The following is a 13,186-nucleotide window of genomic DNA, read 5'->3' on the forward strand; positions in this document are numbered from 1 at the left end:
TAGCACAGAACACATACATGGGGGCGCACAAAACATTATTGTACCATGATGATGATCGGGATTGTTGAAGATCTTTTCTTGTGCAAGGCGCCCCTGTATGACCGCAACTGATCCAACCGGCCGCATCTGAACAAACGACGTCGAAACGGCGCGAAACACGTCCTCTCGGTTGGTCTCGGATTGACTCGGCTCCTCTCGGTCTTTTTTGTGTGTGTCTTTTTTTCTTTTCCTTATGGTCGGAGTGGTATATTTATGTACATCTTAGATTAAAAAAAAACCACCCGAAAGCTGTGTTTAATCGTTTCGCGTAAATTGTACATTTTTTTCAGCTTTGAAATTGTTTTGGCTTGGAGAGTCAGCGCGCTTTGGCTTGGAGACTAATTCTCCACAGGCACGTTCTTCCCAACCACAGATACCAGCGTCGTCCGCGACGCTGGAATAAACGGACGTAGATAAAGACAAGTCGCGTAAGGCGAAATTACTACATTTAGTCAAGCTGTGGAACTCACAGAATGAAACTGAACGCACTGCATTTTTTCACAATGACCGTAGTCCGCCCCTAGTGCAAAAGGCAGTGAAAGTGACGAGCCTGTTTAACGCGGTAGCGGTTGCGCTGTGCTGCATAGCACGCTTTACTGTCCATACTTCTCTTCGTTTTAACTTTCTGAGCGTGTTTTTAATCCAAACATATCATATCTATATGTTTTTGGGATCAGGAACCGACAAGGAATAAGATGAAATTGTTTTTAAAACAATTTCAAAAATATAATTTTAATCATAATTTTTATATTTTTAATTTTCAGAGCTTGTTTTTAATCCGAATATAACATATTTATATGTTTTTGGAATCAGAACATGATGAAGAATAAAATAAAAGTAATTTTGGATCGTTTTATATAAAAAAAAATTAATTACAATTTTCAGATTTTTAATGACCAAAGTCATTAATTAATTTTTAAGCCTCCATGCTGAAATGCAATACCGAAGTCCGGCCTTCGTCGAAGATTGCTTGGCCACAATTTCATTCAATTTCATTGAAAAATGAAGGTGTGACAGTGCCGCCTCAACTTTTACAAAAAGCCGGATATGACGTCATAAAAGACATTTATCGAAAAAATGAAAAATGTCTGGGGATTTTATACCCAGGAACTCTCATGTCAAATTTCATAAAGATCGGTCCCGTAGTTTACTCTGAATCGCTCTACACACACACACGCACACACACACACACACACACACACACACACACACACACACACACAGACACACACACACATACACCACGACCCTCGTCTCGATTCCCCCTCTATGTTAAAACATTTAGTCAAAACTTGACTAAATGTAAAAAGGATCACGTGAATATTAGAGGAAAGATTGTAAGTGACACTTTGTTCGGTCGGGTACCTATGACCCATTTGCATGTAGTTTCAATATATGGGTCGTTTTGATTTGTTTCCGTTTGATGTGTGAGTGTTTGTATGTTTTTGTCCATTTATGTTTTATCTCTTTGTTGTTGTTGTTGTTGTTGGATGGAGATTTGTCCGATCTCCCAGGTCAACTTATGTGCAGATCTGCTAGTGCCTTATCCCCCTTCGTGTGTACACGCTAGCACAAGACCATGTGCGTACGGAAAAGATCCTGTAATGCATGTCAGAGTTCGGTGGGTTATAGAAACACGAAAATACCCAGCATCATTCCCCCGAAATCGGCGTATGCTGCCAGAATGGCGGGGTAAAAACGGTCATACACGTAAAAACCCACTCATGCAAAAACATGAGTGAACGTGGGAGTTTCAGCCCATGAACGAAGAAGAAGAAGTTTTGTTCTTTTTCTTGTACAATGTACCCTATATCTCTAAATTCTCTTCACTGCGGCCAGGGTCAAGCGCTGGGCTGGGGGCGGGGACCGCTGTCCACTTCGCTGACCGGGGGGCGCGTCTGTCACTGACCGGCAGAGACGAGGCCAAACTGAAGGGTGTGGTCAGCAAATGTGTACAGGCGGGACTGAAGGAAAGCGATGTAAGTCAGAGACAATTCACTTTGTTATAAATAGCCATGTACATAATTATTTTTTGGAATTTTCTTTTGTTTTAATGCTTACTTTTGAGTGCCGTGTCTCTGTTTGTGTTGTTGCCTTGTCATTTTCATGTAATTTATGCGTAAGTGTACGTGAGTGTGCATGAGTTGTTAATGCGAAAGAATGTGTATGGGTGCGCCTTGAGTCGCCTTGTGGTGAGATATGTGCGCGTTATAAATTCTCGTATTATTATTATTATTATTATTATTATTAGTAGTAGTAGTAGTAGTAGTAGTAGTAGTAGTAGTAGTAGTAGTAGTATTAGTATTATTATTTTATATATATATATTACTCTTAGCCTATGTTTAAGAACTGTTGATTTGTGTTTGTATTTTTTTCCTATAATTGTAAGGCGCTTAGAACGAAAGTTGTATTTTCCCCAGATAAATATCCGTAATATCGTTCTACATTATGTGTAGTTTTCAGTCAATTGAGGCCTCAAGTACGGAGCCAGCAAGGGTTCGCATACACAATTCCAAAACTTCTCTATCGCCTATGCCTACTTCGTATACGAGGAAGAGCATGTGCATACCAAAGTGACGCCGTTTCTTTTGAGTTGATAGTGTTTAAGCAGGTTTTGTAATTCTTCTATTCTTAAAGATATCGTATTGCCACCACTTTGAAAAAGATTTCTGGTGAATTTAAGCTCAAAAAACGCAAAGTGACATTCGTTGTGCTGTAATTAAGACACACCTACATTAATAAACTCGAAAATGCTCCGTAGCTATGCTAATCAAATAAAATCAATGTAAATAGGAAAACGATTTCATAATGTAAACTCTTCTGCATAAGAGTCAGTCCCAATTCTGTGAACTTGAGTCGATTTATTCTGTCGGTATTTTCGCCGTAACCAGCAGATGAAACCCGTACGAAGAGACGATGTTCGGAAATAACTCTGTCGGGTTTGTATGGGTTGTGAAAGAGGGAATACTCTTGCGTTAAGTGAGTCAAACTTTCCCACGTGATATCATAGGTCAGTCACGAGCGAGGGCTGTGTCTGAAACCACAGAGATATAGATTATATCTCTGTGTCTGAAACTCGTGGACAAGGAGCACGTGTTGAAGGCTTGTCTCACTAAAAGCAAGAGTATTCACTCTTTCGCAACCCGTACAAACCCGACAGAGTTATTTCCAGAGTACGTCTATTCAGGTTCTCCGCAAAGCTTTAATCTATCATGTGGCAAATGTGTGAGATTGTCAGCATCGCTGTCAGGGAAAATATAAAACTAAACTAGGACGAAACAAAAACAAAATCGCTGTTTAGAGAATTTGCAGTTTGCATGTATTACCAAACACAGCGTTTACAATTTTAAATAAATAAACGTTCAAATGTTAATTGTAAGGTATTCCTGATACGACTGTGATGACATCAGTACAAACCGTCAGTCCTGAAACGAACTGTGTAGCTCTTTGAGACTGTTTATTGGCCGGGAGTAGGCTATCCCTTTAACAAACGTACCAAACATGTGTAAATGTACACCCTTACGCGCCTCATTTAAAGGCACAGTGCAGCTCACAGCCTTCGTTTTGCGTTTTTGTTGCAGCTGAGTGCATTTACAGTTCAAAAATCCTCCGATGGTAGTAAAACAAACCCAAAACTACCCAACGACGACATCTGTGAAGCTCGACAGTTTCTTGTTCACGCGAGTGCATAAATTAACCTAGTTATTACGTTGGTGTTTGGTCGGAGTTCGATTCAACTGAGTGATTCCGGCCTCCATTTTGTTTTACACAAACTCATGATGACGTCTGACATAGTTTGCTTGTGACGTGTCTTTTTGTGCATGATGTGGTGATCTACCTGATCTAAATTTAGATCCAAACATAGGCCAAGACCAGCTAGCCGGGTCCGAGTACGAAATTAATTCGTAAAAAAATCGCAGTTCTTGACTCTTTGGGTGCAAGTCAATGCAACTTGGTAGTTCTTCTAACGGATAGCTGCCTGAGGTATAACTAAAAGCCCCAGGGGCTCCGTGCACCTGGATTTGACGTGTCAAAAAGTGTGTCAAAAAGAACGTATGCGTTTCGTATCGTTAAATGTTGGTGGATTGTTGTCAAAATTGAAATATCCAGAATTCAACGAGCTGTTCTTGTGTAACGATATTATATGCCTGTCCGAAACCAAGCTAGATGATTTTGATTCCTGTGAAGTTGAAGGTTTTACTTGTTTTAAGAAAAACAGATTGATATGTAAACGAAAGTCGGGTGGGGTTGCAGTTTATATCAGGGACGAGCTCTGTAAACACATTAAAATTGTAGAAGACATTAAATTAAAAACAAGAATTGAAGAAAGTGCCAACAGTAAATACAGGTTTGTGAACTTCCCAGTATTTCAAGATGGTATTTTTATTGAGCTGTCTGAACATGTAGGTCAGCAGATGATTGAAAGGTTATTGTTGTGTGTGGTATATATGCCACCAGAAGGCTCACCCTATGTCAGACCCAGTGCTTACCAAGAGTTAGAAGAAACACTATCATATTTGAATGCAGAAAACGTTGTCATGATTGGAGATTTTAATGCTAGAAGTGGATATGCAAGAGACTATTTGGAAGACTGTGCTATTATGAATGAATTAACTGATGAAGTATCAACAGTGCAGATGATGGACATGTTTGGAATTATAAAAGAGAGGTGCTCAATGGACCATGTTATGAACAATTTTGGCCGCAGTTTTATTGACTTTTGTATTAGTCAACGATTATTAGTAGTGAACGGCAGAATGGGAGAGGACGCAAGATTGGGTCGAGTAACTTGTAATAATGTGAGTTTGGTAGATTATGTACTAGCTACGCCAAATGTTTTTCCGTCATTTTCAAAATTTCAAGTATGTGACTATAATGAATGTTTATCTGATGTCCATTGTCCTATATTTTTTGCCCTGTCAGATATCCTAATGGACAATGAACACGTTGAGAATGAAACTGAAAGCAATTATAACACTAGCAGTGTGTTGAAACCAATATGGAAAGTAGGAGCAAATCAGAATTTTGTAGATGAAATTGATGATAATAAAGTATTATTAGTGGAAGGGATATTAGTTTCCCTAATTGGTAGCGTAGAGGATGTAACTCAGGACCAGATCGATAATGTAATGAAACAAATAGAAGGAATTCTATCCGAAGCTGCCAATAAATTGAACATGCTTAGAAAGAATAAGCAAAGGAAAAAAATAAATACATGTAGCAGTAACGATGCACATAGCGGAGTTAAGAAAATTTGGTTTGATAACGAATGTAAACAGACAAGAAGGAAATATAGAAAAATAAAGAGAAAATTTAAAGCCCAACCAAATAACAGAGAGATCATACAAGATAAGGCCCAAGCATTCAAGGATTATAAGGGAACACTGAGTAAAAGTTATAATAGTTATTTAAAGCAACTACATAAGAAAATTCGAACAATGAAGTCTTCTGACCCCAGCAGTTATTGGAAATTGATAAGTGGATGTGACCAGCAGAAGAAACAAGCGATGCATGATATATCCCGTGAGGTATTTGTAAAACATTTTGAAAAACTTAGTAATGTATCTGAGCACGACTTGATTGATGTGCAAGATGATGTGCTTGATGACACAGACCTTATGAATGAACAATTGAATGTTGATATTACAAAGGAGGAGGTGATGATATGTGTAAACAATTTAAAGAATAACAAAGCTTGCGGATACGATGGTATTATAAACGAGTTTTTGAAATATTCCTCACCAAAACTATTAACTATTGTAACACGTGTATTTAATTTGATATTGCATACTGGGAAAATGCCTAAAGCTTGGACAGTGGGGTATATAAGCCCAATCTTTAAAGGTAAAGGCTCAACAGCCGACCCTGATAATTATAGAGGAATCAGTGTACTAAGTTGTTTTGGAAAACTTTTTACAAGTGTGATAAATAAAAGATTGCATGCATTTCTGGATGACAATTCTGTGATCGGCAACGAACAAGCTGGTTTCCGAAAAGGCCACTCTACTGTAGACCACATTTTTGCACTACATTGTCTTATTGATATATTTTTACAACAAAAGAAAAAGTTATATTGTGCTTTCATTGATCTGCGTAAAGCTTTTGATTCTGTGCAACGCAATCTCCTGTGGCAGAAGCTGATGCAACGGAATATTAATGGTAAGGTATTGAATGTAATTAAGGACATGTATGATAAGGCAAAATTGTGCGTGAAGGTGAACAGTGTATTCTCCGAGACGTTCACCTCAAACATCGGGCTTCTTCAGGGCAAAAATTTATCACCGATTCTTTTCTCACTATTTTTAAACGACCTGAAGCAGTTTTTGATTGAATATGATGTCAGCCTAGAGTTGCCCCTAAAAAGAGCCCAAGAAATAGATGTTGAACGCATTAATGACTATATGTATTTGTTCCTGTTAATATATGCTGATGATACTGCTATACTCGCCGAAACACCTGGAGAAATGCAAAAAGCCCTGGATGGACTAGATCGTTATTGTAAGAACTGGGGACTAAGCATAAATATTGAAAAGACAAAAATAGTTGTTTTTTCGCGGGGGAAAATACGGAATATCCCAAATTTTGTCTTGAATGGAGTACCTGTCCAAGTAGTTTGGGACTATGTGTACTTAGGTGTACTATTTAATTATAATAACAAATTTCATAATGCCATGAAACGTCAATGTTTGATTGGTAACCGTGCAATGTTCTCGTTAATTCGAAAATGTAGAAAACTAAATTTACCAATTGATGTGCAATTGGATCTTTTTGAGAAGTGTGTACATCCAATTTTGTTGTATGGTTGTGAGGTGTGGGGATATGATTCATTAGACATATTGTCAAGGTTTCAATTGCGATTTTTAAAAATGCTTCTTGATGTATATAAAACTACACCCACTTGTATGGTTTATGGAGAGCTTGGTCGTTATCCAATTAGAATTGAGGTACAATGTCAGTTACTGGTTTATTGGTATAAACTGATGAAAGAAATGAACGATGGTGCGAATAAGATGTCTTGTTTAATGTTAAAACTACATTTGAAGTTGTACCATGTACAAAACGTTAAATTGCCCTGGCTGTCGCATGTCAATACTATGTTAAATAAGTTGGGTCTATCATATTTATGGACAACTCAGAGTCTTGCCGTCTCAGGTTTTAAAAACGTTGTAAAACAAAGGCTAAGAGATCAATTCCTGCAGGAATGGAACACTGACGTGAATGCCAACAGCTTGTGTTTTAATTACAGAATATATAAAAAGGATTTTTGTCTGGAAAGGTATTTGCTTTGGTTGCCTAGGAAACTCCAAGTTAAACTAGCAAAATTTAGAACAAGCAATCATAAGTTGCCAATACATCAGCACAGATTTTTTAATGTTCCTAGAAATGAAAGATTGTGTGACATGTGCGATAAAAATGAATTAGGTGATGAGTTTCACTATTTGTTCAGTTGTACCGACGAAAGTATAGTGTCTGAAAGAAGAACATTAATTAGTCCTTATTACCGATCTCACCCAAATTTTTTAAAATATGAACAGCTAATGAATTGTAAATCTAAGATAAAACTAATGAAGCTAGCAAGATTTGTAGCCCATGTTATGATTTTAGTATGTTAGCGTTATATCTAGTTTCTTTATTGGTATGTATATATGTAATACATGCTTTTGTTTTGTGTTTTTACAAAAGATGCATGGCATAATGGTATTGCCAATTTACTTCAGCTGTATATTATCGTTGTCCGCTTAATGTATACATATTATCTGCCTGATTTCTTACCTGATTCTGTTAAACCTATTTTTCTTTTTGTTTGCATGTATGGAAGTGTATATTGCCAATTTAATTTGGTCGTATAGTAATGTTGTATTTGTCCGCTCAATTTATATACATATATTAACTGTCTGATTTGTTACCTTTTTTTTGTTAAAGTTATATCTTTGTTTCAAAGCCCTCTGGGCCCAAAACAATAAAATACTTGACTTGACTTGACTTGACTTGACAAGTTCAGTACCTTTAAGTTCATAGAAAAGTCAAACTATTTCCGGCTTCATTTATACCTTTATGTGCATACACAAATCCGGAGAAAGAATTCGACCTGTGACGTTGAAGGGCATGAGCGTGTATATACAGTTTATATAAAAGTGTAGTCTGCTTATCATAGGTCTCTGAACTTTGCAGCAGCTGGGTTTTTTCAACGAGTGTACTCTTCCACAAAGTATAAACGCAGACGCCTGCTATCAGTCTCATGTTAGGCAATTAGCCGTTAGCAGAGGGGGATGTTTTTGTTAGGGTCTCAGTCTATATCTTTGTGGTGTGAGGGCGTGGGGGGGGGGGGGGGGCAACATTTCGGTGCAAGCACACTTCCCTGACGAGGGTAACGAGAAAGACTGCCGGTGTAACACGAGAAAATTACTCCCACGAGATTTTTACTCCGGAGTAAACATTTCGTACGAAAAAGTTACTCCCTTTACGAAAAAAGCACTCCCCCATTGCACGAGAAAATTACTCCCCAAGACAGGTGAGTTCCGAGTAAACATTTCGTACAAAAATGTTACTCCCCTGACGAATGAATAACGAATAAATTACTTCACCCCAACACGAGCAATTTAACTTCCCATGCCAGGTGTACGACATTTTTACTCCCTTGTCCCCTGTTAGTCTTGGTGGTGGAAGGGGTGGAAGGAGGGTAGCGCAACATTCGTGTGCGCGAGATCACTTTTTGGCATTATCCCTTCGCCCGCATCCCATTATTGCGTACGAGATTTTTTACTGGAAGTGAAAAAAATGGGGAGTAAAAATTTCGTGGAGGGAGTAATTTTTTCGTGCCTTGGGGAGTTCTTTTTTCGTACGAAAAGTGTACTCGGAGTAAGAATTCCGTACGAAATATTTACTCCGGAGTAAATTTTTCGTGGAGTAAAAATTTCGTGTTACACCGGTTCAGTGCAAGCCGAGAGGCGTAATTAATCCCTCTATCTCTCTCTTGTCTCAGATCCCCTTCCAGCGAACATTTAGCACAACATTCTGACTTGCGGTCTGTCTTCTACTGAGATTGAAATATTGTAAGCTTCAGTATGTCACAATTTTAACATAATACATTACTCTTACGTTCAACAATCATTCCATTGTTTTTTTAAACTTTTTATTTAATTGTAAGGACGAAGTGTGACATTTCCCCAGGCCCGGTCTGTTCATTCTTGTTTTCTTTTTCTTTTCTTAGTGGGCGGGTGGAGGGTTGGAGGGAGGGAGGGAAAGAAGAAGGATATTTTGAAATGGTGGCAATAAATTAGTAGGCTTACCCACTGCTCATCCCAACAAATTGCTGTTACAGTTTGTCTATAAATTATTGAGAATTTTGCCTCTGATTTCAAACAAGGTGTATTATTTCATAACATACAAAATTCACAGCATATTACATATCAGTGTGAAGTTTATTGAGTGCTCTATCTGAAAACCGGCACGGTTGGCCTAGTGGTAAGGCGTCCGCCCCGTGATCGGGAGGTCGTGGGTTCGAACCCCGGCCGGGTCATATCTAAGACTTTAAAAAATTGGCAATCTAGTAGCTGCTCCGCCTGGCGTCTGGCATTATGGGGTTAGTGCTAGGACTGGTTGGTCCGGTGTCAGAATAATGTGACTAGGTGAGACATGAAGCCTGTGCTGCGACTTCTGTCTTGTGTGTGGCGCACGTTATATGTCAAAGCAGCACCGCCCTGATATGGCCCTTCGTGGTCGGCTGGGCGTTAAACAAACAAACAAACAAACTCTATCTGAAAACCACGGTCGATGTGTGAATGATCTCCCTTTGACTCTACCAGACGACAGCTATTGCCCTTGGTTGCAAAATAAGGCTTTATTGACACAACTTGTGATTTTTGACAACTTCAAATAGATTAATTTTAGAATAAAAGGTTGCAACTACAGCCTAAGACAGCCTTCTCGGTAGGGAAGCATACTTTGTGAGCCGATATTGTGAAAACACGCGTGCATGATACAAAACAAGAGTCAGGTAATCAGGATTTTCGTCGAAAAATGAACACGGGTGACTGCACTGTGCGTTGCGCCCTGGCAAAACCAAGAAATTAAGTCAATTGCTAGTGGTTTGAGCATATTCAGAAAGTGTAGCAGTATGCAAAATGGTAATTTCAACTGAAATAAAACGGTCGACGCCGAAGAAATTCCGCTATTTCGTCACATTCACTGAGTGCGAATACAATGCCTTTTTGCTCATCCACTCTAATCATCAGAATCAGTATTTGTTCAAAACGTGGGTTTAAAAGAAAGCTCCCGATGGGTTTATCGTAATGTTGTCAGCATTACCACCAAATAGACTGCCGTACCTGTCAGTTTGTATCTATGACAAAATTCAAAATATTGTCCGCAAGTAGGGTCGTCATCAGTAAGAAGCAAATTACATCCGAATCCCTGGCAAAATGTAAACATAAAACGTTACTTTTAAATCCCGATACACTGGCCTTTCTCATAGAAAAAATTGAGTACTAAAACGTTAGCATATTTCACGGATAAAGCCCAATTAAAAATGTTTTAATGTAATGGCACGAACAAAAGTACATTCTCTGCAATTTTTGGTTTTAACTCGACTACCGTGGAACCAACAAAACATAATCATCAATCAGAAATTATTACGCGAAGCTGCCTTTACTTCAGTTGGTGTGACACTGAATTTCGCACATATTTTTGGAGCCCCGATGTCTTATGCGTTCATCGCAAACTGAGAAGAGAGAAGACAAGATACAGTTATATTATTTGATTGTGTGAGTAGAAAAAATAGTCTTCTTTCATTCCATACCAGAAACATCTCTGTGCTGTTATTATTACAGCTACTACGGAACAAGCGAAATACTAATTCTGAATAATTATTCGACAACCTGTACAGGTACTGACCACTGTTGGCGATCTGACGGACGAGACGTTCAGAAATCAGTTAGTGACCAGGACTGTGGACACCTTTGGACAACTCGATGTGCTGGTCAGTTTGACGGTTTGGTCGATTTTTATAATGTGATCAGATACACCGAAGCGGAATGGTTGGTATAATTATGGTCGGAACGTTTAAACAGTGGTTGACAAAACGAAATAATCTCATAAAGTATAACATTCTTGCGTTTTTAGTCTGGATGTTTGGCACGTTCGCAGTCTCTCTGTTACGGATTTGTTTTCCATTTTGTGTTGTGCGTATGCGAGCGTGCACGCGTGTGTGCGTCCGTGCGTGCGTGCCGGGCCTATTTGTAAGTGAAGTCTACTAAACACAGCTGGAACTTTTTTTGCCAGATCACTAGCTAAAAAATAGCGTGTTTTGGAGGGAGAAAAGCCATAACTTTAATAAGCAAAACGTTTCAACTTTGAAGGAATGCAGCAAGTATGCGCTGCTTGCTTCACCAGAAATGTAATCGTTCTACACTCAGGTCAACAACGCTGGGAGTATGGTGCCCGGTCAACTGAGTGACCCCGGCATGGACAGCTACCACACACAGTTTGACCTCAACCTCACTGCCCAAGTGGCCCTCACCAAATTGGCCGTACCCCACCTGCTCAAGGTCAAAGGTCAGATAACGCCATCCGCGTTTTTGGACACTTTCTTGGATGCACCTCACATAGAAACAAAGAATAACAAACAAACATACATTCTTTCTTCCTCAAAAATAAGACACAACAGAAAAAGAAGAAAAAAACCGAAATAGCAAACAAACTAACAAACAAGACACAAATATACTGTTCAAAAAAAGAAACGCATAGTTGCTACTTGCCAAATTTGTTTTATTTTTCGAAAAAATTAACAGAAAATCCAATATTTAGATTATTTGTTTGAAATTTGGTATGGACACAGTTGAATGCACACACAGTTCATTTGCATCTTCAAATCAATCAGTCAATCAATACGATTGGGTGCCGAGGCTGTCAAGTCAGTAGGGGGTGTGACTGCCTTGAGCAGCAACAACTGCCCGGCACCTTCTGGGCATGGACTGGATCAGATGCCGGATATCTTGCTGTGGGATGGTGTCCCACTCCTCCTGAAGTGCTCACACGTCTGTCCAATTCATCCCAGAGGTGTTCTATCGGGTTCATGTCTGGCGACATGGATGGCCAGGGAAGCACCTGGACATGGTGGTCGGTGAAGAACTGGGTGGTGAGTCGTGCTGTGTGCGGGCGAGCGTTGTCCTGCTGGAATATGGCATCCTGGTCAGCCAGAAGAGGAAGGGCGTGTGGGCGCAGAATTTCCTCCACGTATCGCTGGGCAGTTATGCGCCCTTGGACGTGCACCAGGGTGCTCCTTCCAGCGGTATTGATCGCCCCCAACACCATGACGCCTCCACCACCATGAACGGGTGCCTCATCCACACAGTTGGGCGCGTAACGTTCGTTTACTCTCCGGTAGACCCTCCTCCGACCTTCATGTCGCTGGAGCAGGAAGTAGGACTCGTCGCTGAACCACACGTGTCTCCAGTGATTCCGGACGGTCCAGCGAAGGTGCTGGTTGCCCCACTGCACTCGGTTCTGGCGATGGCGGCGGGTGAGGACAGCTCCTCTGTGAGGTCTGCGAGCTCTCAAACCAGCTTCATGCAGGCGGTTCCGCACGGTCTGGTCCGATAATCGGTGTGGCCCGGGGAGAGCCTGGACAGAAGATGAGGCCGACAGGAAACGATTCCGGAGGTGGCGGAGCCGTATGAAGCGGTCGTGAGCAGCAGTTGTCGCCCTTGGTCTTCCCGCTCGTGGCAAGTCAGCAACGGAGCCAGTGGCTTGAAACCTGACCCACAGTCTACTGATGGTGCTCTGGGACACGTGGAAGTGCCTGGCGATTGCACTTTGACTTTGGCCTGCTTGTAAACGACCCAATGCAATTTGGCGGTCTTCTCTGCTCAATCGGGCCATCTTTCGTCGCTGAATTGTCGTCTGATTTTTTTGTGGCGAACAATCCGCTTTTATGGGTTTTGGAAGACATGGTGAGAGCTCAATATTCCCCGAGTTTCACGAGATTACACTGAAGCATGACGAGTGGTCATGCCAAATGAGCAATTTTGACATTGTAGCCACTGATAACGCATGCGTCACGTGCAGAGCTCACTTGTGGCAATGGACGAAAGGTCGACGACCAGATAAACATTTTCTGCAGTTTGGTGGATATCCTTGTAGCCATATA

At 40.4% G+C, this 13,186-nt stretch overlaps 1 protein-coding gene across 1 annotated transcript in view; it reads left to right on the forward strand.

Moving 5' to 3' along the window:
• The window catches only part of LOC138971401 (2,5-dichloro-2,5-cyclohexadiene-1,4-diol dehydrogenase LinX-like), a 57,030-nt gene that overhangs the window by 2,232 nt on the left and 41,612 nt on the right, over positions 1-13,186 (forward strand). Inside the window, exons 2-4 of the mRNA XM_070344136.1 lie at positions 1,879-2,018; positions 10,925-11,017; positions 11,454-11,592. Coding sequence (XP_070200237.1) covers positions 1,879-2,018; positions 10,925-11,017; positions 11,454-11,592 — 372 coding nt within the window. The remainder of the gene's footprint in view (positions 1-1,878; positions 2,019-10,924; positions 11,018-11,453; positions 11,593-13,186) is intronic.

The sequence above is a fragment of the Littorina saxatilis genome, linkage group LG1 (genome assembly GCF_037325665.1).
Source record: "Littorina saxatilis isolate snail1 linkage group LG1, US_GU_Lsax_2.0, whole genome shotgun sequence".
Classification (NCBI taxonomy): domain Eukaryota; kingdom Metazoa; phylum Mollusca; class Gastropoda; order Littorinimorpha; family Littorinidae; genus Littorina; species Littorina saxatilis.